Source organism: Microcaecilia unicolor, chromosome 2 (assembly GCF_901765095.1).
Source record: "Microcaecilia unicolor chromosome 2, aMicUni1.1, whole genome shotgun sequence".
Classification (NCBI taxonomy): domain Eukaryota; kingdom Metazoa; phylum Chordata; class Amphibia; order Gymnophiona; family Siphonopidae; genus Microcaecilia; species Microcaecilia unicolor.
The window spans coordinates 602,114,670-602,138,120 of NC_044032.1; the positions used below are offsets into that span (position 1 = coordinate 602,114,670).

At 44.3% G+C, this 23,451-nt stretch overlaps 1 protein-coding gene across 2 annotated transcripts in view; it reads left to right on the top strand.

Annotated features, from left to right (window-relative positions):
• The window catches only part of FSTL5 (follistatin like 5), an 877,920-nt gene that overhangs the window by 767,578 nt on the left and 86,891 nt on the right, over nucleotides 1–23,451 (top strand). For both annotated transcript variants that reach the window (XM_030191590.1, XM_030191591.1), the window contains 2 exons: nucleotides 23–141; nucleotides 8,961–9,110. In XM_030191590.1, the coding sequence (XP_030047450.1) occupies nucleotides 23–141; nucleotides 8,961–9,110 (269 nt within the window). The remainder of the gene's footprint in view (nucleotides 1–22; nucleotides 142–8,960; nucleotides 9,111–23,451) is intronic.

Sequence of the window (23,451 nt, forward strand, 5' to 3'; positions counted from 1 at the left end):
GCTTTGATCTCTTTTTCTAAAGGTCTAGGAATTGGAAACATGTTCTATGTTTTCTATGAGGATGGAATCAAGGTGATACAACCAGTAGAATGTGAGTTTCAGAGGCACATTAAACCAAGTGAAAAAATCTTTGGATCTCAGGTATGTACAACATTGTACATGGATTGTACTTCATAACTATCAACCATTAATTTAAACTAAATGAAGAATGGAAAAAAGCTAAATACCAAGGTGCAGCATGTCCAGCTTCTTGTAACAAGAGGAGGTTAACTCTATTTCAGAAGTGAGGAACAGTGTCATATGAAGACAAGTGAGGGTAATTTTCAAAGCCACTTACATGTGTATAACATTAATGAGCCTGTATAAATGGGCATCTAATAAATTTCTCACCCTATGCAGGCAGAAGTATAGATACAATGGGTTGGATTCTATGGGGTCCTTTTACAAAGGCATGCTGAAAAACGGCTTGCGGTAGTGTAGGCGCAGGTTTTGGGCTCACGCCAATCCATTTTTAGCGCGCTTGTAATAAAAAAGGCCTTTTTGGTTTTTTTACTGAAAATGGACGTGAGGCAAAATCAAAATTGCCGCATGTCCATTTTGGGTCTGAGACCTTACCGTCAGTCATTGACCTGGCGGTAAAGACTCACACGGTAACCAGACGGTAATGACCTACACACACCAAATGCCACTTGGCGCGCATCCGTTACACGCGCCCAAAAATACAAAACATTTTTCATCCACGTGTAGCGGACGTGCACCAAAAATGAAATTACTGTAAGAGCCATGCAGTAGTCGGGTGGTAACTCCATTTTGGCATGTGTTGGGCATGCGTAGATGCTTATGCGGCTTAGTAAAAGGGCCCCTATATTTGGTCCAGGAAGATCTGCATGAAAATCATATTCCAGTGTTTCCCAAACCTGGTACTGGAAGCACCCCAGCCATTCAGGATTTCTGGATATCCACAATAAATATTGTGGATATCCTGAAAGCCTGACTGGTTGGCATTTCTGTGAGAGTGCAGTGGAGGCAGTGCATGCAAATCTCTCTCATAAATATTCATTGTGGATATCCTGAAAACCTGACTGGCTGGGGTGCCTCCAGGACCAGGTATGGGAACCACTGCCATATTCTATAAAAGGCATCTCACTTTTATAGAATACTAGCAGAGCACGCAGGTTATGCATAATTTTGGGAACTGGATTTATGCCTGGTTCTATCAGGCGTAAGTCTGGCAACAAAATTAGGAGAAGATGGGCATTGTCCAGCTCATTTTCGAAAGTGATCACCGGCCATCTTCCGACACAAATCGGGAGATGGCCGGCAATCTCCTGAACCCGGCGAAATCGGTATAATCGAAAGCCGATTTTGGCCAGGTTCAACTGCTTTTCGTCACGGAGCAGGCAAAACTTCAAGGGGGCATGTCGGTAGGGTAGTGAAGGCGGGATGGGGCGGGACGGGGGCTTGCTCACGAGATGGCCAGCTTCGCCTGATAATGGAAAAAAAAAGCCAGGCTTGATGAGCATTTCACCGGCTTTACTTGGTCCCATTTTTCACAACCAAGCTTCAAAAAGGGGCCCAAACTGACCAAATGACCACCGGAGGAAATCGGGGATGACCTCCCCTTACTCCCCCAGTGGTCACCAACCCCCTCCCACCCCCCCCCCCCAAAAAAAAAAACAAAAAAAACTTTTTTGCCAGCCTCAAATGTCATACCCAGCTCCTTGACAGCAGTATGCAAGTCCCTGGAGCAGTTTTTAGTGGGTGCAGTGCACTTCAGACAGGTGGACCCAGGCACATCCCCCCCTACCTGTTCCACTTGTGGTGGTAAATGGGAGCCCTCCCAAATCCACCCAAAACCCACTGTACCCACATGTAGGTGCCCCCCTTCACCCCTTAGGGCTATGATAATGGTGTAGAATTGTGGGAAGTGGGTTTTGGGGGGATTGGGGGGGGGGAGCTAAACAACCAAGGGAAGGGAGCTATGCATCTGGGAGCTATTTTTATTTTTTTTAATGTTTTGAAGTGCCCCGTAGGGTGCTCGGTTAGTGTCCTGGTATGTCAAGGGGCCCAGTGCACTACAAATGCTGGCTCCTCCCACGACCAAATGCCTTGGATTTCGCCGGGTTTGAGATCACCGGCATTTTTTTCCATTATGGCCGAAAACCGAGGCCAGCCATCTCAACCCCAGTGAACTCTGACATTTGGCCGGGCCCAACCGTATTAGCAAAGAAAAAGATGGCCGGCTCCGCCCGCTTGCGGCGCTAGAGATGGCAGGCCAGCTATTTGGCCGGTGCCTTTCAATTATGCCCCTCTGTGTCATCTAACTTTTGGAAATGGCCATGTCCCTACAGATAAGAAACTATGGAATCAATGTCAACTCAAAAATTAAAAAAAAAAAAAAAAAAACACTGTAAATGAACCATACAAGTGTATAAAAGTGGTCAAATAAATTCTATAAAGCGATATCAGCAAATCAAAAACATCATCAATAATTGTGTGTATCAAAAACTTTAGAGTGGAAGGAAAAGCCTCAGAACCCAGTCCAGAATGAGAATTCTATATATACAATCATTTGGGGTAGTTTCATAAGGTCCCATTGATGGTGGCACATTTCGCAAGGAGAGCTGCTCCAGGGTATTCGGGTCCAACCATCTGAAAACAGAAAACATCTTAAAATGTTCTTCTATAAGTTACTTTACAACAGAAATATATATGTGGAAGGTTTTTATGCCTTTGAGATTTCACCCTTATAGCCCGTGAAAATTTCAAGTTTCCAGACTGGGTTCTGAGGCTTTTCCTTCCACTCTTTAAAGTTTTTAATACACATCGTTATTGATGATATTTTTGATTTGCATATGTCACTTTATGGAAATTGAACACTGTTATACATTTGTGTGGTTCATTTACAGTGGGGGTTTTTTTTTAGTTTTTGAATGTCCATGTCCCTCCCAGAGCCCGCCCCCTTTTGGGTTGTGCATGGAAAAAATTATGCACCATATTAAAGAACAGCATATAGGAAAGATCAGCCTCCATCTCCAATTAAGTACCTAATTGGTGTGTGTTATCACCCACTAAACAATTGAGTTATATGAAGATCTCAGATTTGCACGAAAATTATGGCTCCCGAGTTTGGACACTCTATATAGAATCCAGGGGAATGCTTTTTGTAGGTAAAAGTTGTAAAGCATGTTATATATGAAAAGCATGTTTTATATTGATAAAGGGCTCATAAAACTGCATGCACAAATGTTTATATATAGGTGAGCATGTCAAAAGATGGGCATAGTTTGAGTTAGTAGTTGCAACGTTCTGATATCCACACATTTTATACAATACATGTGTACTTACTCACAGTACACACACACATTTGCATCTTCTTACATCTACACATCACACTGATTTATTTTCTAATTTTAAAATCAAAATGCTTCATAGTTTGAGTGCCACAGATGCTTATCTTATAAGCACTATTCACATTTTAGAGGTGCATACACCAGCATTTAGGTACTTATCTTGCTTAATTTCGAACGAGAAGGCTGGCCATCTTCCGACACAAATCGGGAGATAGCCGGCCATCTCCTAAAGCCGGCCAAATTGGTATAATCGAAAGCCGATTTTGGCCGGCTTCAATTGCTTTCCATCACAGGGCTGGCCAAAGTTCAAGGGGACGTGTTGGCAGGGTACCGAAAGTGGGACGGAGGCGTGGTTAACAGATGGCCGGCTTCGGTCGATAATGGAAAAAAGAAAGCCGGCCCTGACGAGCATTTGGCCGACTTTACTTGGTCCCTTTTTGTTCATGACCAAGCCTTAAAAAGGTGCCCCAACTGAATAGATGACCACCGGAGGGAATTGGGGATTGCCTCCCCTTACTCCCCCAGTGGTCACCAAACCCCCTCCCACCCAAAAAAAACCAAAACAAAACATTTTTTGCCACCCTCTATGCCAGTCTCAAATGTCATACCCAGCTCCATGACAGCAGTATGCAGGTCCCTGGAGCAGTTTTAGTGGATGCAATGCACTTTAGGCAGGCAGACCCAGGCCCATCCCCCCCTACCTGTTACACTTCTGGTGGTAAATGGGAGCCCTCCAACCCCCCCCCCAAAACCCACTGTACCCACATGTAGGTGCCCCCCTTCATCTCTAAGGACTATGGTAGTGGTGTACGGTTGTGGGGAGTGGGTTTTAGGGGGAATTTGAGGGGGCTCAGCACACAAGGTAAGGGAGCTATGTACCCGGGATCAATTTATGAAGTCCACTGCAGTGCCCCAAAGGGTGCCCGGTTGTTGTCCTGGCATGTGAGGGGGACCAGTGCACTATAAATGCTGGCTTCTCCCATGACCAAATGCCTTGGATTTGGCCGGGTTTGAGATGGTGGCCATTAGTTTCCATTATCGGCAAAAACCAATGGCGGCCATCTCTAATGCCGGCGATCTCTAAAGTCGGCACAAATGTTGAGATTTGGCAAGCCCCAACCGTATTATCGAAACGAAAGATGGCCGGCCATCTTGTTTCGATAATACAGTCGGGTATGCTGCTTTACGGGGCCAGCCATAGAGATGGCCGCCCATATAGATGGCCGACCCCATTTGATTATGCCCCTCTATATTGCATAAACATCTAAATGCCAGGCTATAAACATTTAAAACTGGAAAATGCATGTTTTGGGCAGGACTAGGGTGGGACAAAAATATATATAAATGTGTATTCCCCATTTCAGAAGGGGAACGCATATCTATGGGACCCTTTTACTAAGCCACATAGGCACCTATGTGTGCCTAACGTGCACCAATTTGGAGTTACTGCACAGCTACCGCGTGACCCGTGCGGTAATTTCATTTTTTATGTACGCCCATTATGCGTGCCAGAAAAAATATTTTATTTTGTGGTATGGAGTGAAAATCGAGCGGTAACTCCGACTTGACATGCGTAGGCGATTACCGCATGGTTAATGCAAGAGACCTTACCGCTAAGTCAATGGCTGGTGGTAAGGTCTCAGACCGAAAATGGACACGCAGCAATTTTTATTTTGCCACACGTTCATTTTCGGCAAAAATTTAAAAAAAGGCATTTCTAGCAGGCGCATTGAAAAATGGATCTGTGTGCGCCCCAAAACTCGTGCCTACACTACCGCAGGCCAGTTTTCAGTGCACCTTAGTAAGAGGACACCTAAATGAACAAAGAGGGGCATAATCGAATGGCGCCGGCCATCTATTTGGCCGGCGCCGTAAAGCGGTGCCCCGACCGTATTATCGAAAAAAGATAGCCGGCTATCTTTCATTTCGATAATACGGTTGGAGCCGGCCAAATCTCAGAATTAGGGCCGGCTTTAGATATGGCCGGCATTGGTTTCCGGCGATAATGGAAACTAATGCCGGCCATCTCAAACCCGGCCAAATCCAAGGTATTTGGTCGTGGGAGGAGCCAGCATTTGTAGTGCACTGGTACCCCTCACATGCCCGGACACCAGCCGGGCACCCTAGGGAACACTGCAGTGGACTTCAAAATTTGGTCCCAGGTGCATAGCTCCCTTACCTTGGGTGCTGAGCCCCCCCAATCCCCCCTAAAACCCACTCCCCACAACTGTACACCACTACCATAGCCCTTAGGGATGAAGGGGGGACACCTACATGTGGGTACAGTGGGTTTTGGGGGGGGGGTTGGAGGGCTCAACATTTACCACTACAAGTGTAATATATAGGGGGGGTGGGCCTGGGTCCACCTGCCTGAAGTGCACTGCACCCACTAAAACCTGCTCCAGGGACCTGCATGCTGCTGTGATGGAACTGGGTATTACATTTGAGGCTGGCATACAGGCTGGCAACAAAAATGTTTTTTTTAATTTTTTTTGAGTGGGAGGTAGTTGGTGACCACTGGGGGAGTAAGGGGAGGTGATCCCCTATTCCATCCAGTGGTCATCTGGTCAATTGGGGCACTTTTTTGAGGCTTGGTGCTAAAAATAAATGGACCAAGTGAAGCCGGCCAAATGCTCGTCAGAGACGGCCATCTCTTTTCCATTATCGGCTGAAGCCGGCCATCTCATAACCATGCCCCCATCCCGCCTTCCATACCCTTCCGAAACGCCCCCTTTAACTTTGGCCGGCTCTGTGATGGCTTTCCATTATACCGATTTGGCCGGGTTCGGGAGATGGCCGGATTTGTGTCGGAAGATGGCCGGCGATCTCTTTCAAAAATAAGCAGGAAAGTCATCTAGGTTTCAGAAACTTGCTTGTAATGAGCAGCACTTCACAGGAGGGATTAGAAACTATTAGACTGCATGATAACTTAGAGAAATAAATGTTTGTTTCTAAAATGGCTAACATATATGTTTATGTTCTGCCATATAAACATGAATGTTGGCATTTCAGAACATAAAGCATTTATCTGCTGGCACATATAAACACATATGTTTCTGTTTTGGTCACATAAGGATAACAGAGGGAAATGACAACAGATAAATTGTGAAGAAGTGTATAGGGCTGCAGATGGAACCACAAGGCAGAGCCAAAGACAAAAAGGAAAAGATAATAATGAAGCTGTGAGAGTCTTTTGCTGTATTTTATTATTTTAGTCTAATGGTTGTATTTTCTGATAATGTCCAGACTCTTTTATTGTGATCTGCTTAGAATCACAAGTTAACAGTGGAATACAAGACATATTATGCTATATTTTGTTATATTTATTCAATGACCCGACATGGCCCATGTTTCGGTGAATGCCTGCGTCAGGGGTCAGATAGCCATCACAGCAAGATATGTCACTTCACAACAAAGGAGGATACAAAATGCAGACACTGCATGTCTGTAGCAAACAGGCAGAGTTTCCATATCTTGCTGTGATGTTATCTGGCCCATTAATATTTTAGGCATTTACAGTTCTTCTGAAAGAATTAACTGTCTATAAATGTCTATTTCTCTGTGTATTTTAGAACAAGCTCTACATACAGCCAATCTTATTCTAAAATACAAATAAAACATGAGATGTCCCAACTTGAACGATTCAATTTCAAGTTTGTATGCCCTTTCTAAAATGTGTCTAACAATATAGAAAACGTTTATAACTAAAGTGCAACATTCCTACATTTTTTAATGAACAATAAAGTTTTTGAATTTCATACGTCATTATGGCCTGTGGAGTAAAGTTAAAACATCTGTTTTTCTGTGGAAAGATTATATTCATGATGGTAACAAACACTAAGACCATCTGAGAGAAAAGCTATTCCACTGAAATAGTCAAGTGATGAAACTTAGACCAATGCTGGCTTCATAAGTATTATTTTTACTTACAATATAATGGACTTTAAAAAAAAAAGTTATCAATTAAAAGGCTTATGAGACTGATAATTTTAACATACACTATACCGCTTTCTTTAGTGATAAAAGGTTGGTTTCTGTCTCAGATCTCTGTTCTGATGATTCCATTATTATTACATTAGCAAATTTAGGGGTCCTTTTTCTAAATGACATTAAGCCCTTAGGGCTAGATTCTATATATGGAACCTAAATAATCAGCACAAAAAAAGCACTATTCTAAAAGCCAAGCTTAAAGTTAGACACGGTTTATAGAATAGCGCTTATGTCCTGGAATCACACCTAACTTAGATGCGGCCAACTGAAATGTGGTGCAAATGTGCCTAAATGGCCCTTTTACCAAGCCATGGTAGGGCTACCATGGGCTTGGTGCATGGCAATTTGACCCTATCAAGGAGAGCCTGGCGGTAGTGCCAGCTCCCATTGCGTGGTATTTCCCATGCCAAAAAAAAATCATTTTTAATTTTTTTAGTGCCGGGGGCTTACCTGGCAGGCATTGGGCAGTGCCATGTGCTGCCAGGCTACTGCTGGTTAGCACGGAAGCCCTTACTGCCTCTTAAATAGGCGGCAGTAAGGGCTCCCCCTGGAAATGGCCACATGACAAGTGTTACACTGCACTGTCATGTCCATGTAAAAAGAAGAAGTCCTTTTACCGGTGGCAGTAAAAGCAGGACTCCTAAATTAGGCATGTATCCCCTGAATTCTATAACACACGTAAATGCTAAGAACACCCTCATTCTTCCTATGACCTTCCCCTTTCCATGCCCCTTTTTTTTACTGACATGTAAAATTTAGGTGTGGATCCCATGCCTAAATGTATGCATGTAAGCTCCAATTGAATCTAAATAGCGCCAATAATTGCTTGTTAAAATATCAATTATTGTCACCAATTGACTTATTATTCAATTAATCTGCATGCGGGCACACAACCAAATTTGCAAGCACAATTTTTGGGGAATTTTATAGAATTAGATGGTTAATGTGCAGTTAATTCATACTAACAGAATGTATTAAAAGTATTTTGTAGTATTTTGCCCATTTGTTACCTATTTAAAAAAATATATTTTTTGTTGGGCATGTCATGGGCAGAGAGTGAGCCTTTACCACATTATCCAGCTAAAGTTAATGCCGGAATAGGAGGCGGTAATGGCTCCTGCATTAATTTTTTAGCAAAACATGCATGACCTGCAAAAAAAAAGTCCTACAAAGATGCTGCATTAAATCTGAGCTTAGCGCATGAGAAAGTCCTGTTTTAGAACGCACTAAGCCCAGATTTTATGTTAAGTAGTAGTAATTTTACCTCAGTTTAGTAAAAGGGCCCATTAATATTGCATTTGAGTCTGTCATGTTTGAATTTGTATTACATAGGACATTCTCTAGCTTTTATAAAATACACATAAATAGATTTTTTTTTAATTTCATGTAGGTGCCCTGCCATAAATTTTTCAGCACATGTACTTTTATCTGTAATAGGGGAGAGGCATTCATAGGCTGGAACATCATTTATAATTATGTTTGAATTTTCAAAAGAAGTAAGCTATTTTACCTAAGAACTCATGCAGATGTCTGAATAGCTTTAGAATAAGATTGTAAAGCTTTAAAAAAACTCTAATGTATGATGTCCATGTTTTCTCATTTCATGTTCAATTTTAGGAAGAAGTATGTCCCAAACCAGAGAGTGATACAGCTCAGCCATGTGTATGGGCATCGGCTGTTAATGTCAAAGACAAGTTTATTTATGCTACTCAGCCCAATTTGGATAGAGTGATTATTGTGGATGTACAGTCACAGAAAGTTGTACAGGTACCAGTGACAAGCTTTATTATACTTTATAAATCAAATGAAGAAACAAAACTCTTTATCAGAGGTGTAGCCATGGGGGTGCCTTGGAGGTTTGCCCCTCCACTCCACACTGGGCTTAAATCCCCTCCAAAATTGTAGCTAGTAGGTTTAACCAAGCCTTGGCAGACAAAAAGATCCATTGACCAATCCCCTGCCTGTGCTGTCTGAGCAGCAAGGAAGTAAGGCGGCTTGCTTCAGTCACCGATCCCGGCACTCCTGAACATGCTCAGATCAATGACTGAACTGAGCATGTGTAGGAGTTCTGGCATTGGTGGCTGAAGCACGCTGATGACTTCCTCGCTGCTCAAGCAGCACAGACGGGGGCTTGGGCAACAGACATTTTTGGCTGGCAGGACCTGGACATCCTGCCAGCAACAGTACAATTTAAACACAGCAGTGGTGGTGGGAGGGAGAGAGATGAGAGTAAATATGTGGCCCCCCTTAGTCCATCCCTACCCCCCAAAATGGACTTCTGGCTATGCCACTCCTTTCTATATAAAAGTCTTCGTTTCCATAAGTTTGGTGAGGGGTGCAGTCAAGATTTTTGTTGAATGAAATTGAGCAATTTCAGTCTGATCATATTTTATTAAGTTAATATACGAGTATGTGCTAGTAAAACTGATCAGAAAATGGGTTGGTGTACTAAACCAAACACAATGTTCAAGAACATGTCAAAACATATCATTTAAAGATTAGGGGTTAAGACAAAGATAAATCTCAGCTATTTGTTGTTCAGATAATAAGCCACCTACCATGGGGGAGATTCTATATATGGCACCTAAAAATCTATATATGGCGCCTAGAGATAGGAGTAGTATTAGTTGGCATCCTCATGCTTAAAACCACGCATCCATTGACACAAATGAAAATATGGCGTAAATCCTGATGAGTAGATTTAGGCACACTGGGCCATCTTCTATAACTCTGCATATAAATTTCAAAACGCCCACAAAACATCCATTTCCCCGCACTTAACCATGCCCCTTTTTGCCTGCGCACATTAAAAGTTAGGTACACTACATTACAGAATGTGCTTAGCGAGTTGTGCACGTAAATTCTAATTAGTACCAATTAGTGCTCATTATTGCTTGTTGAGAGCTGTTATCAATGCTGATGAGCTTATTAAGCCAATTAATTAATGCACATTGTTATAGAATATGCTTGGATTTTGGCACAGATCCTTAGGCACGCTATATAGAATCCAGGGGAATGTGCAAAACTGTATAGTAATAATAGAAGGATCCTACTTTTATTTTACTAGTTTCTCTTTTGTCGCATACATGTGTGAATACTAATTTCAGCAAGCTGCTGTTTACATATGGAGATCCACACCACTTAGAAATTTCAAGGGGATGTGGCTTGAAAGGGGCTAAATTGTACATATGTATCCCCCATTTTATAAATGGAATGTACATGTGTGGGATAAAATTTCCACATTGAGTTTTACATTAGTTCAAAGGCATGCATAGGTTTTTAACAATTGCTTGTTTCAGTCAGAGCTTTGCATGAGGGATTAAGGAGAAAGAAAAAAACAAAATAAAACAAAACAAAAAGAAGCAATCATAAAAAGAAAAACACAAAAGAAACAAAAAAAATTGGGAAGGGAACTGAAGAAAGACTTACTTCCAAGGATATAGTTATCTTGTTTTTAGGTGATACTTGTTTTGGCCATGTGACTTTAAGACTTCTGCTGTTATATCCAGTAATGAGGGAGTAGTTTCATCCTTTGAGGGTAAGTCTTTCTCAATCAATCAATTGTCCTTTCAATAATTTGCCTTTGGCTTCATGCCTACAAAGGTGATATGGAGGGGCATAATCGAAAGGGACGCCCAAGTTTTGCTGAGGATGTCCTCGCAAAACCTCCCGACGAAGAGGCGGGGAAACCCGTATTATCGAAATAAGATAGACGTCCATCTTTCGTTTCAATAATACGGTCGGGGACGCCCAAATCCTGAAATGTAGGTCATCCTTAGACATTGTCGTCCCTAGACTTGGTTGTTTCTGATTTTCGGTGATAATGGAAACCAAGGACGCCCATCTCAGAAACGACCAAATGCAAGACTTTTGGTCATGGGAGGAGCCATCATTCGTAGTGCACTGGTCCCCCTGACATGCCAGGACATCAACCGGGCACCCTAGGGGGAACTGCAGTTGGCATAAATCGCTCCCAGGTACGTAGCTCCCTTACCTTGTGTGCTGAGCCCCCCAACCCCCCTAAAACCCACTACCCACAACTGTACACCACTACCATGGCCCTTATGGGTGAAGGGGGCACCTAGATGTGGGTACAGTGGATTTGTAGTGGGTTTTGGAGGGCTCACATTTACCACCACAAGTGTAAAAGGTAGGGGGGATGGACCTGGGTCCGCCTGCCTGAAGTGCATTGCAACCACTAAAACTGCTCGAGGGACCTGCATACTGCTGCGATGGACATGAGTATGACATTTGAGGCTGGCATAGAGGCTGGCACAAAATATTTGGAAAGATGTATTTCGAGGGTGGGAGGGGGTTAGTGACCACTGGGGGAGTAAGGGGAGGTCATCCCCAATTCCCTCCGGTGGTCATCTGGTCAGTTTGAGCATCTTTTGTGGCTTGGTCGTAAGAAAAACAGGACCAGGTAAAGTTGTCCATGTGCTTGTCAGGGACGCCCTTTTTATCCATTATGGGTCAAGGACACCCATGTGTTAGGCACGCACAAGTCCCACCTTCGCTACGCCTCCGTTACGCCCCTGTGAACTTTGGTCATCCCCACGACGGAAAGCTGTTGGGGATGCCCAAAATTGGCTTTCGATTATGCTGATTTTGGGCAACCCTGTGAGAAGGACGCCCATCTTCCGATTTGTGTCAAAAGACGGGCGTCCTTCTCTTTCGAAAATAAGCCTGTATGTCTTTCACACTTAACATTGGCACTCACACCCCTTCTTCACACCCTGAGACATCCAGGCAGCAATGTCAGACAGGCAGGCTGATACTTTGGCCTGGATTTCGGCTGAGATTTCTGGTGTGGAGAGGTAGATCTGGGAGTCATCTGCGTAAAGATGATACTGAAAGCCATGGGATGAGATCAGAGTACCAAGGGAAGAAGTATAGATGGAGAAAAGAAGAGGTCCCAGGACAGATCCCTGAGGTACACCAACTGACAGTGGGATAGAAGCAGAGGAGGATCCACTAGAGCAGTGATGGCGAACCTTTTAGAGACCGAGTGCCCAAACAGCAACCCAAAACCGAATTATTTATCGCAAAGTGCCGGTACTCATTATGGGCGGGGTCACCACACATGACTCCACCCCTATGATAGCCACACCCCTTACACCAGCCATGGCGCATATGAACAGACATCATTGAAAATATTATACTAGTGTAGGAGAAAAAAATAACATGACTTTCTTCCATTATAAATCATTTCTGTAAGCTGTTACAGCTCCAGTATGCCCAGTGCAAAATAAGACAGCAGATGTAAATTCTCCAATTCGACATATTCCAAACACTAAAATGAAAATAAAATGATTTTTCCTACCTTTGTTGTCTGGTGATTTTGTTTTTCTATCCATATTGGTTCTAGTCGCTGATTCTGCTGCTCTCTATCTATTCTCAACTCCGTTTCCAGGGCTTCCTTTCCATTGATTTCTTTACTTTCCTCCTTTCTTCTTCATTTCTTGCCCTCCATCCATGTCCAGCAACCATCCTCTCCCCTCCAGCCACAAATGTCCAGCAGCCCTCTTCTCCCCCCTGCCCTACCTCCCAGCACCCAAAAGCACCCAGCACCAGGCCTCCCTCCCACCCAGCACCCACCATCAGGCCTCCCTCCCACCCAGCACGCAGCAGCAGCAGCAGGCCTCCCTCCCACCCAGCACCCACCATCAGGCCTCCCTCCCACCCAGCACCCACCATCAGGCTTCCCTCCCACCCAGCACCCAGCAGCAGGCCTCCCTCCCACCCAGCACACAGCAGCAGGCCTCCCTCCCACCCAGCACCCACCATCAGGCTTCCCTCCCACCCAGCACCCACAATCAGGTCTCCCTCCCACCCAGCATGCAGCAGCAGGCCTCCCTCCCACCCAGCACCCACCATCAGGCTTCCCTCCCACCCAGCACCCAGCAGCAGGCCTCCCTCCCACCCAGCACCCACCATCAGGCTTCCCTCCCACCCAGCACCCACCATCAGGTCTCCCTCCCACCCAGCATGCAGCAGCAGGCCTCCCTCCCACCCAGCACCCACCATCAGGCCTCCCTCCCACCCAGCACTTACCATTAGGTCTCCCTCCCACCCAGCACGCAGCAGCAGCAGCAGGCCTCCCTCCCACCCAGCACCCACCATCAGGCCTCCCTCCCACCCAGCAGCACACAGACAGCACCAGGCCGGCCTCCCGCCCTCCCTCCAACCCAACGAGCATCAGCCCGCCCATCCGTCCTCCCTCCCTCCCAGCACCAGGAACCCCCCTCCTCCTAAAATGTAAAAAGCGTACCTCCAACCTCCTCAGTCGGGGTTAAGGCGGCGTGCGTCGGCAGCGGCAGTGAAGCGCCTGTGCTTCGCTCGACGCGCCTTCGGCCTTCCCTGTCTCTCAAGCTCTGATCCCGCCCACTCCACACTGGGCTTAAATCCCCTCCAAAATTGTAGCTAGTAGGGATAACCAAGCCCCCCCTGCCTGTGCTGTCTGAGCAGCAAGGAAGTAAGGCGGCATGCTTCAGTCACCGATCCCGGCACTCCTGAACATGCTCAGATCAATGACTGAACTGAGCATGTGTAGGAGTTCTGGCATTGGTGGCTGAAGCATGCTGATGACTTCCTCGCTGCTCAAGCAGCACAGACGGGGGCTTGGGCAACAGACATTTTTGGCTGGCAGGACCTGGACATCCTGCCAGCAACAGTACAATTTAAATACAGCGGGACCAGAGCTTGAAAGACAGGGAAGGCCGAAGGCGCGTCGAGCGAAGCACAGGCGCTTCGCTAATGACGCACGCCGCCTTAACCCCGACTGAGGAGGTTGGAGGTATGCTTTTTAAATTTTAGGAGGAGGGGGGTTCCTGGTGCTGGGAGGGAGGGAAGGAGGGAGGGAGGACGGGCGGGCGGGCTGTTGCTCGTTGCGTTGGAGGGAGGGCGGGAGGAAGGCCGAACTGGGAGGGAGAGTGGGCGGACCAGCGATGGCGACGGCGCGCGTGCCAAGGGAGAGGGCTCTGCGTGCCCTCTCTGGCACGCGTGCCATAGGTTCGCCATCACTGCACTAGAGTATACACTAAAGGTACGCTGGGAGAGATAAGAAGAAAACCAGGAAAGAACAGAGCCCTGAAATCCAAGTGAGGACAGCCTATCAAGGAGTAAGCTGTGATCAATGGTGTCAAAAGCAGCAGATAGATCGAGAAGGATGATGATTAAGAAGAATGACTCCTATAATCCTTTGTGTAAAGCTTTAGCCATAACAAACACTTCTGAAAAACCTGTGCATGGTTCTGAGCTGGTGTCACATCCTACAGGAATATTTTTTGTTACATTTGTACCCCATGCTTTCCCACTCATGGCAGGCTCTATGTGGTAGGCAATGGAGGGTTAAGTGACTTGCCCAGAGTCACAAGGAGCTGCCTGTGCCAGGAATTGAACTCAGTTCCTCAGGACCAAAGTCCACCACCCTAACCACTAGGCCACTCCTTCACTCCCTATATGCATATGGGTGACAATTCTATAAATCAGTGCCATGATTTAGATACCCCAATGCCATGCGCTTACCCCTGGATTCTATATAGCGTACCTAGATTTATGCACTATTCTGCATGTAAATCCAGGCATATTTCATAACTACTTGCGTAGGTTAATTGTTTTTAACAAGCAGTTAAGCTTTGTTAACAGCTCTTAACAAGCAATGAGCACTAATTGGCAAAAATTAGAATTTACTTGCATATATTGCTAAGCGTACAACACTGATAAGTGTATTCTGTAATGTTTTGCACATAAATTGTAATGTGCAAAGGCAAAAAGGAGCATGATTAAGAGTGTGGAAACAGGCATTTTGTAGGCATTTCAAATTGTACCTGTGTTGTTATAAAATATAGGCTAGTGTGTGTAAATCTACGTTCAGGGATTTACACCAGCTTTTTGTTGACGTAAATGGCTGCGCATAGATTCAGTCATATAAGCTATGCATATGCATATTCTAAATACCTCACGTAGATTTATGCACAGTATTTAGAATATGCTTAGGCATAATTGCCTACCATGCGTTGATTTTAGGTGCCATATATAGAATCAGGCCCTTAGTGCCAATTCTATAAAGACGCGTACTACCCTCCCTCAATGCAGACCTGACCCTGCGCTGATCCAAAGCAGAAGAAAAGAAGAGTATCTGCTAGCTGAATATCAGGCCCTGGGATCTCTTTGGAGGTGGGGGAGAGGGGTAAATCTTCGGTAGGGGGGGGGGCAAGAGGGGATGAAGATGTGCTTCTGGGGTGCTGGGGCTTCAGTCTGCGGTTGCTGAGAATGGGTGGACTCAGTCTGCAGCAATCACTGCAGCTGCTGGGTGCAGGTGTCAACAGCGAAAAGCTATTGCTGCAGCTACTGAGGGTACTTGGGTGGGCACACCTCCCAATCTATTTCTCCACCCTTACCAGCAATAGGGATAGCAATAGTTCCATATCTAATGCTTCCCTGTTACTGTAATACATAACTTGCTGTGCATCACCTTGACCACATTATGAATGTATGATTTGGTTCTAGGTCAGTTCCCACCTGGACATTTCCCACCACACAGTTCCTACCCACCAATTCCCATCTGGACAATTCCCACCTAGGACAATTACCACTGAACCAATTCTCACCAGACCAGGGAGAACAATTCCCACCCACAACTTAAAAAACACACACACTAGGACAATTAGAGGCATATTTTCAAAGCACTTAGCCTTCCAAAGTTTCATAAAAACCTATGGAACTTTGGAAGGCTAAGTGCTTTGAAAATATGCCTTTTAATCTCCTTCCCTTTCCCCTTCTACAGCATTTGGGGGGGGGGGGAGCATTGCCCCTCTACGCAGACATTACCTTTTACACATCCCTTTCCCCTTCCAGACATGCAGTTTTTTTTTTTTTTTTGGGGGGGGGGGGAGAAATGTGCCCCCCCCAACTACATCTTGCCTGCCAGTAAACGGAAAATGTAAGCACAGGAAAAAAAAGATTTTAAATGCTCCCAGGTTTCAACCTAATTCATGTTTAATGCATGATATAAGTAAATAAATAGATAGACAGAAACTCTGAATGTTGAGCACAACATGTGCTAGGTGTCCCTATAATCAGCCCCTCAAAATGACACACTGATTATGAATTATAACAAAGTACTACTCTACCTATGAAAAGTTATTTTGTTATTATACTTCCTCTATGTATATCCATCTGCTGCACAAATGATCTTCCTTGTTAGCATCTGAAATGCGATGTACCCATCGAGAATTATGGGAATTCAGTCGGAAAACAAAAAAGAGTCATGATACAAGAATAAAAACAAAGTAAAAAGGATAGGGAGGGGGGGAAATGACCGGGGGGGGGGGGGGGGAGTTCTGGGTGGGAACTTTCAGGTGGAAACTGTCTGGGTGGCTACAAGCTGGATGCTGTATGATTTATAAATATGCCTAATTGACTAAAAAAAAACAGGTGTTCTAAGGCTGGTTCCTAGATTCTAAGAAACTTCGTTGAGCTCTGCCCTAAACTGACATAATATTGAAAGATTACCATGGGTGATTTGGCGTAGTCTTTGAGTCTCAGCAGGTTGTAGGATATTTTGATACTTCAGAGGAGAACCAGAAGATGGAAAAGTGATCTTGGTACGTCATGAAAGGAGATGCTAGGGAGTGTGAACTGATCTTTGTGCTTTCTGGTGAAACATGAGAAATCATTCTATACTGCTTATCCCCAAAATAGTGGATTTTCCCAAAGTCCATTTAATAATGGTCTATGGACTTTTCCTTTGGAAAGCGGTCCAAACCTTTTTTAAACTCCGCTAAGCTAATCGCTTTTACCACATTCTCTGCTGTTAACAAAATTATAAGTTTTATACACTGCCATGGGTGAATCACTTCATAGAGGTGGTTAATACATCTCAAAAAATAAATAAAATGTATTATTGGAGTTAATTGGAGTTTATAGGCACTTAACTGGCAGTAATTAGGAGTTGTGTGCAAACCTCCATGATGCCTATTCTATAACACTGCAACTCAAAAGGGGTGTAGTTATAGGAAGAATTTGGGCAGATCAGTGGGTGTTCCTAGAGGTTATGCACAATGTTAGAGAACAATGTCACATTCGCGCCTAAGTCGGTGTCAGCTTTACACCAGGTTTCAGCAGGTATAAATCCAGTGCCCAACAGCAGTCACGCGATCTGCACGTGCAGGGCTGCAGCAGCCTTCAAGCATGTGCTGTCAGTTCTACCAGTCCTCTGCTCCCGCTGACATCACCTTCCAGTTCCAGGGGCAGAGGACCAACAGAACTGACAGCACATGCTTGAAGACTGCTGCAGCCCTACGCTTGCATTTTTTTGTTGTTTTTCTGCCACTGCTATGTGCAGTAGCGGTTTGAGCAGGAGAGAGGTTGGGATTTGCTGCAGCACCCCAGAGAGAGTGCTGCAGTGCACCAGGGTGATGTGGCACACAGTTTGGGAAACGCTATTCTCAGGGCTTTTTTTGACGGGGTACTTGGGGGTACTGAGTACCGGCACCTTTTCCATTGTCTGCTAAAATTGACCCATGGTCCCCAAGTTTTAATGAAAGAGCTCAGGCTCTACACACCAATTCTGCCTTGTCATAGATTCTGTGACTGGTTGCAGGGGACCTGGCCATTGTGGGGTGGGTCCCTCAGTGATCACCCCAACCCTGAAAGGTGGCCTGGCATTTCAGTACCGGCACCTTTTTTCCTAGAAAAAATGCACTGGCTATTCTAGACTCTTCCTATGACCCTCCCACATGGAACAAATGTTTGTGCAACAAATCATCCGCATAAACTGTATCTCCTTTCAGCATAGCTATTTGAATACAGAGATGAGAGCTAAGTAGCTCATTATCATTGTATTGCTTAATTTAAAAACATGACCATGTTCATTTTGAATGTGGCTACGATTTATAAATTTAGCATGGATTTTCCCTGATAGTAAACACAGTAATCATTAATATGCACAAGAATATGATTTTTGTGTGTGTTTATGTTCACAAGCTGCAGTTTAGTGAAGCAGCCCTCATGTTTTATAGCAGCTACTTTTCTGGTAGTGTGGGCCAGGTTTAGTGAGATATGATTCAACAATCAGTGTATTGAAATAGTACAAGAAGTGGTATTTTTATTAACTCCTGCTAATGCAAAGTCGTTACTATTTGTCTGTTAGATATTAATTTATGGAACATAAACAACCCAAATTACTTAAAATGTGTGCATCATTTTGGATACTGAAGGGTCACATAAATTATTGTACAACAAATGTTGTGAAGTGTTGAATCTCATGTTTTATTCTGACTAAACATAAAATAGTATTTGCTGTTCATTTGCTGTTGGCAAGAATGAATAACTGGTAAACAACCAGCTTCGTTTTATTATTTCAGAAAAGAAGAGCGGGTTTTACTGGGACATAGTACCTCAGGAGTACTCTTAAGTGTCATCAGCAATCTCAGACAGTCATTAGTGCATTATCTTGAGGATCTATATCATTAGTTTAAATTAGATTCATTTAATTAGCCAGCTGGTACTGTCCTTGACGAACTGATAAACAAACTAACAATTCCATAATGCCAACATTAAAAAATAGTGATCTGGGTATTATTTTCTTTTCTTATGCTGGCCAGAAAATGTCAAGAAAGGAATATGCAAATCCAAATCAATTTTGTTTCATCGTGGCCTGACTTAAAAAGTATTCATTCGTTAACAAGAAACCAAAAAAAGTAAATGTGACAGAAAATGTATTCTCTTTCTCTGTCTCCTTGTTATAGTTAGAAGGCAACCAAAAACTTTTTTTTTTCTTTCAGTTTTGGCTGAAACTGAATCTGTGGCCACAATTTGGATTTGGCTGAAACCAAAGCCAAACCAAAACTGGCTGCTATTGGCCCAAATTGGTGCTAGTCCTGGCTCAGCCCCCACTCCCTTCCTAGACAGAAGGCCAATCCCTCATTCCCTCTCCTCCCCCAGCCCAACAGGAGGAACCTCCATCTATCTGTCCATTTCCTCCCTCCCTCCCCCCCCATAGAGAAGGGACTGCATTCATCCTGCTCCTTGCCCCTTGAATAGGAAGAATCATCCTGTCTCCCCGAACAGGAGGAACCATTAATTCTCCCTCCTCCTGGACCCATCTGTAGGACACCAATGCCTACCTTAAATCAGGATGATCTAGAGGGGGATGAGCGAACAGGGACACCCATCTCTAAGGGCACCCATCTCTAAGGACGTTCCCCGTAAAGGGGCGGGGCAACCCGTATTATCGAAACAAGATGGACGTCCATCTTTTGTTTCGATAATACGGTAAGGGATGCCCAAATCATGAAATTTAGGTCGGCCTTAGAGATGGTCTTCCCCGGTTTTTGGCGATAATGGAAAGCAAGGACGCCCATCTCAGATACGACCAAATCCAACCCATTTGGTTGTGGAAGGAGCCAGCATTTGTAGTGCGCTGGTCCCACTAACTGAATGGAAAAAGCCCTTCCCTTACCAATCTGGAAAGGAACGGGCATGCATGAAGGAAATTGTATGCAAATGAGCTGCTCGCTGTTAGCTCATTTGCAAACAATTTCCTTCCTAAGAAGGGGAAGCGACTGCAGTTGAGGATGTCCAAAATGTGGATGCTTCTGTGAGAAGTGGCCTAGTGTTTAGAGCACTGGTCTTGCAATCCAGAAGTGGCTGATTGAAATCCCACTGCTGCTACTTGTGATCCAAAATCCAAATAAATAAATAAAAAGGGTGTGGGAGGCATAGCAAAGGCATGGATGTCCTTCTCACAGAAACATCCACATTTTGGACGTCCTCAACTGCTGTCGCAGGGACGGAGGCATAGTGAAGGACATACTCTAAAAAAAAAAAAAAGACAAAAGTTTTTGAAGTTTTTTTTCAGGGTGGGAGGTGGTTAGTGACCACTGGGGAAGTCAGGGGAGGTCATCCCCGATTTCCTCCAGTGGTCATCTGGTCAGTTCGGGCACCTTTTTGATGCTTGGTTGAAAAAAAAAATGGACCAAGTAAAGTCGGGCCCAAATGCTCGTCAGGGACACCCTTCTTTTTTCCATTATTGACCAAGGAAGCCCATCTGTTAACCACGCCCCCGTCCCACCTTCTGTACACTGCCGACATGCCTCCTTGAACTTTGGTCATCCCTGCAACAGAAAGCAGTTGAGGACGCCCAAAATCGGCTTTCAATTATGCCGATTTGGGTGACCTTAGGAGAAGGACGTCCATCTCCCGATTTGTGTCAGAAGATGGGTGCCCTTCTCCTTCAAAAATAAGCAGGCTAGTAACCTAGTCAAGGCAGGATCAATCCCCAGTTGCTCTTGCCCATGCTGTTTCTGCCATTAAAATTGCTGCCACAACTGTCAGCGGCAGTCTTGTGAGATTGCTGCTGAGGGTCACAGCATGATTTTGTGATTGGAGCTGGCATAAGCAGGAGCGACTGTGAAGGTGTGCCTGGGGAGGGGCAAGGGGGAATGCTTGGTGGGCCTGATCGAGAGTCTCTTTGGAAGTGAGGGTGATCAGGGGGGGGGGGGATTCTGTTAGGAGGGCCTTGATGGGGGGGTCTTGATTAGGGAGGTGCATTGATCATGGGTGGGGGGGAGTGAATCACAGGGGGAGGTGTCTAGATTTAGGGTTACCATATGGCTCCTGAAAAAGGAGGACAAATTGAATCAGTCTGAGTTTTACTTCCATTGACTGGCTCAATCAGTCCTTCTTTTTTTCTGGTGCCATATGGTAAATCTCTATCTAGATGGGGGAAATGGGACAGCAGAGACAGGCCCTTTAAGATGTCAGCTGGAAGCATCAAGCTGTGGCTTTGTAGCTTGATGCTCCTGGGACAGTAGAATAATGCTGTGTGCGAGTTGATCACAAGCAACATAATTCACATATGGTACTGAGCTACCATTGGTTGGTGACTCTGTTACATTAAGGTTCGGTAAAAGCCTGACCCTTACTTCACCTTGAAAACTACCCCTCTACTGCTGCTAAAAGGGCAGGAGTTATTTGGTACTTGTTTTTATGTTGATGAATCCAAGCAATATAGTTGACTCTTGTGATATCTTGGCTTGACACTATTATCCTAAGATCTATCTGTTATCTCCAGTGTGTTTTTTCTAGCAAAAAAAGTGCTGGTACTCAAATGCCAGGCCACCCTTCAAGGGTGGGGTGATCACTGAGGGACCCACCCCACAACAGCCAGGCCCCCTGCAATAAAATCACAGAATCTATGACAGGGCAGAATTAGTGTGTAGAGCCTGAGCTCTTTCATTAAAACTTGGGGACCATGGGTCAATTTTAGCAGAAAATGGAAAAGGTGCCGGTACTCAGTTCCATAAGTACCCCCTCAAAAAAAGCCCTGGTTATCTTATTCTTGTTCATTCAGTGCTCTTGCATCTGAAACCAGTAGACAGCAGAGTGATGGATTGGCTTTGACCACTGGATACTTGCCCTACTGCATTGCTTCAGTTAGTTAAAATCAAGATTGCAGAAATTTATAGCTAGAATGAGTAGAGTTTCTTATCCCCCTTGCTAAAAAAGAGCTGCAATGCACCCAATCTTCAAGAAGTGCACAACAGGTATAGATAATTTGAATAACTATTGAACATAACAATAGCTACACTGGGGCAGGCCAATGATCTGTCTAGCCCAGTACCATGTTTCCAGCAGTGGCCAATCCAAGCCACAAGTACCTGGAAGAAACCCAATTAGTTGCAACATTCCATGCTACCAATCCCAGGGCAAGCAGTGGCTTCCCCATGTCTATCTCAATAGCAGACTATGGACTTTTCCTCCAGGAAGTTGCCCAAACCTTTTTAAAACCCAGATGTGCTAACTGCTGTTATCACATCCTCTGGCAATGAGTTCTAGAGCTTAACTATTCGTTGAGTGAAAAATATTTCCTCCTATTTGTTTTAAAAGTATTTCCATGTAACTTCCTCAAGTGTCCCCTAATCTTTGTACTTTTTGAAAGAGTAAAACATTGATTCACTTTTACCCATTCTACACTATTCAGGATTTTGTATACCTCAATCATATCTCCCCTCAGATATCTCTTTTCCATGCCGAACAGCCCTAACCTCTTTAGCCTTTCCTCATATGAGAAGAGTTCCATCCCCTTTATCATTTTGGTCACCCTTCCTTTAACCTTTTCTAATTCAGCTATATCTTTTTTGAGATACGGTGAACCATAATCAAACACAGTACTCAAGGTAAGGTCACACCATGGAGTGATACAGAGGCATTATAGTATACTCGGTCTTACTTATCATCCCTTTCCTAATCATTTCTAGCATCCTGTTTGCTTTTTTGATTGCTGCTGCACACTGGACAGAAGATTTCAATATATTACCTACAATGACACCTAGATCTTTTTTCTTGGGTGCTGACTTCCAAGGTGGTCCCTAGCATTGGGTACCTATGATTTGTATTCTTCTTCCCAATATGCATCACTTTGCATTTGTCCACATTAAATTTCATCTGCCATTTGGAAGCCCAGTTCAAATTTCTAAGCCCTTCCTGCAATTTTTCACGGCTTTAACAAATTTAAATAGTTTCATGTTGTCTGCAAATTTAATTACCTCCCTTGTTCCGATTTCCAGATCATTTATAAATATGTTAAATAGCAGAATTGCCATTTTATTTTTACTGAAGTTCATTGAACAGTCGGTATTAAATGAATTAGTTCAATCTGTAGGTGAAAATCAGCTTCTTGGAGTATTTTAATTTGCGTTTTGTAAAGGCTTTAGTACTGAGATGCTTTTGGTGTCTACATTGGACATTTGATTGAAGGCGATCAAAGCCTCAGGTGCTGTTGTAGTAGCTTGTTTGGTTGTTACTTCTGCTTTTGATTCAGAAGACCATGTTATTTTGCTATCTAGATTATAAAGCCACAGGCTTGAGGGTAAGGTCCTCCAGTGCTTTCAATTATATTTAACAGGTTGAGTGCAACAAGTACATAACAAAATAGGGCATATCTAATTGGTATCCTTTCAACAGAGGGGTGCCTCAGGGCTCAGTTCTCTTGGTTTAGCTTTTTAATTTATATTTTTGTCCTTTCTATTCTGAGTTACACATGCAGCAAGTAAATTTCAGGTTATATGCTGATGACCATATGCTGTTTTCATCTATGGTT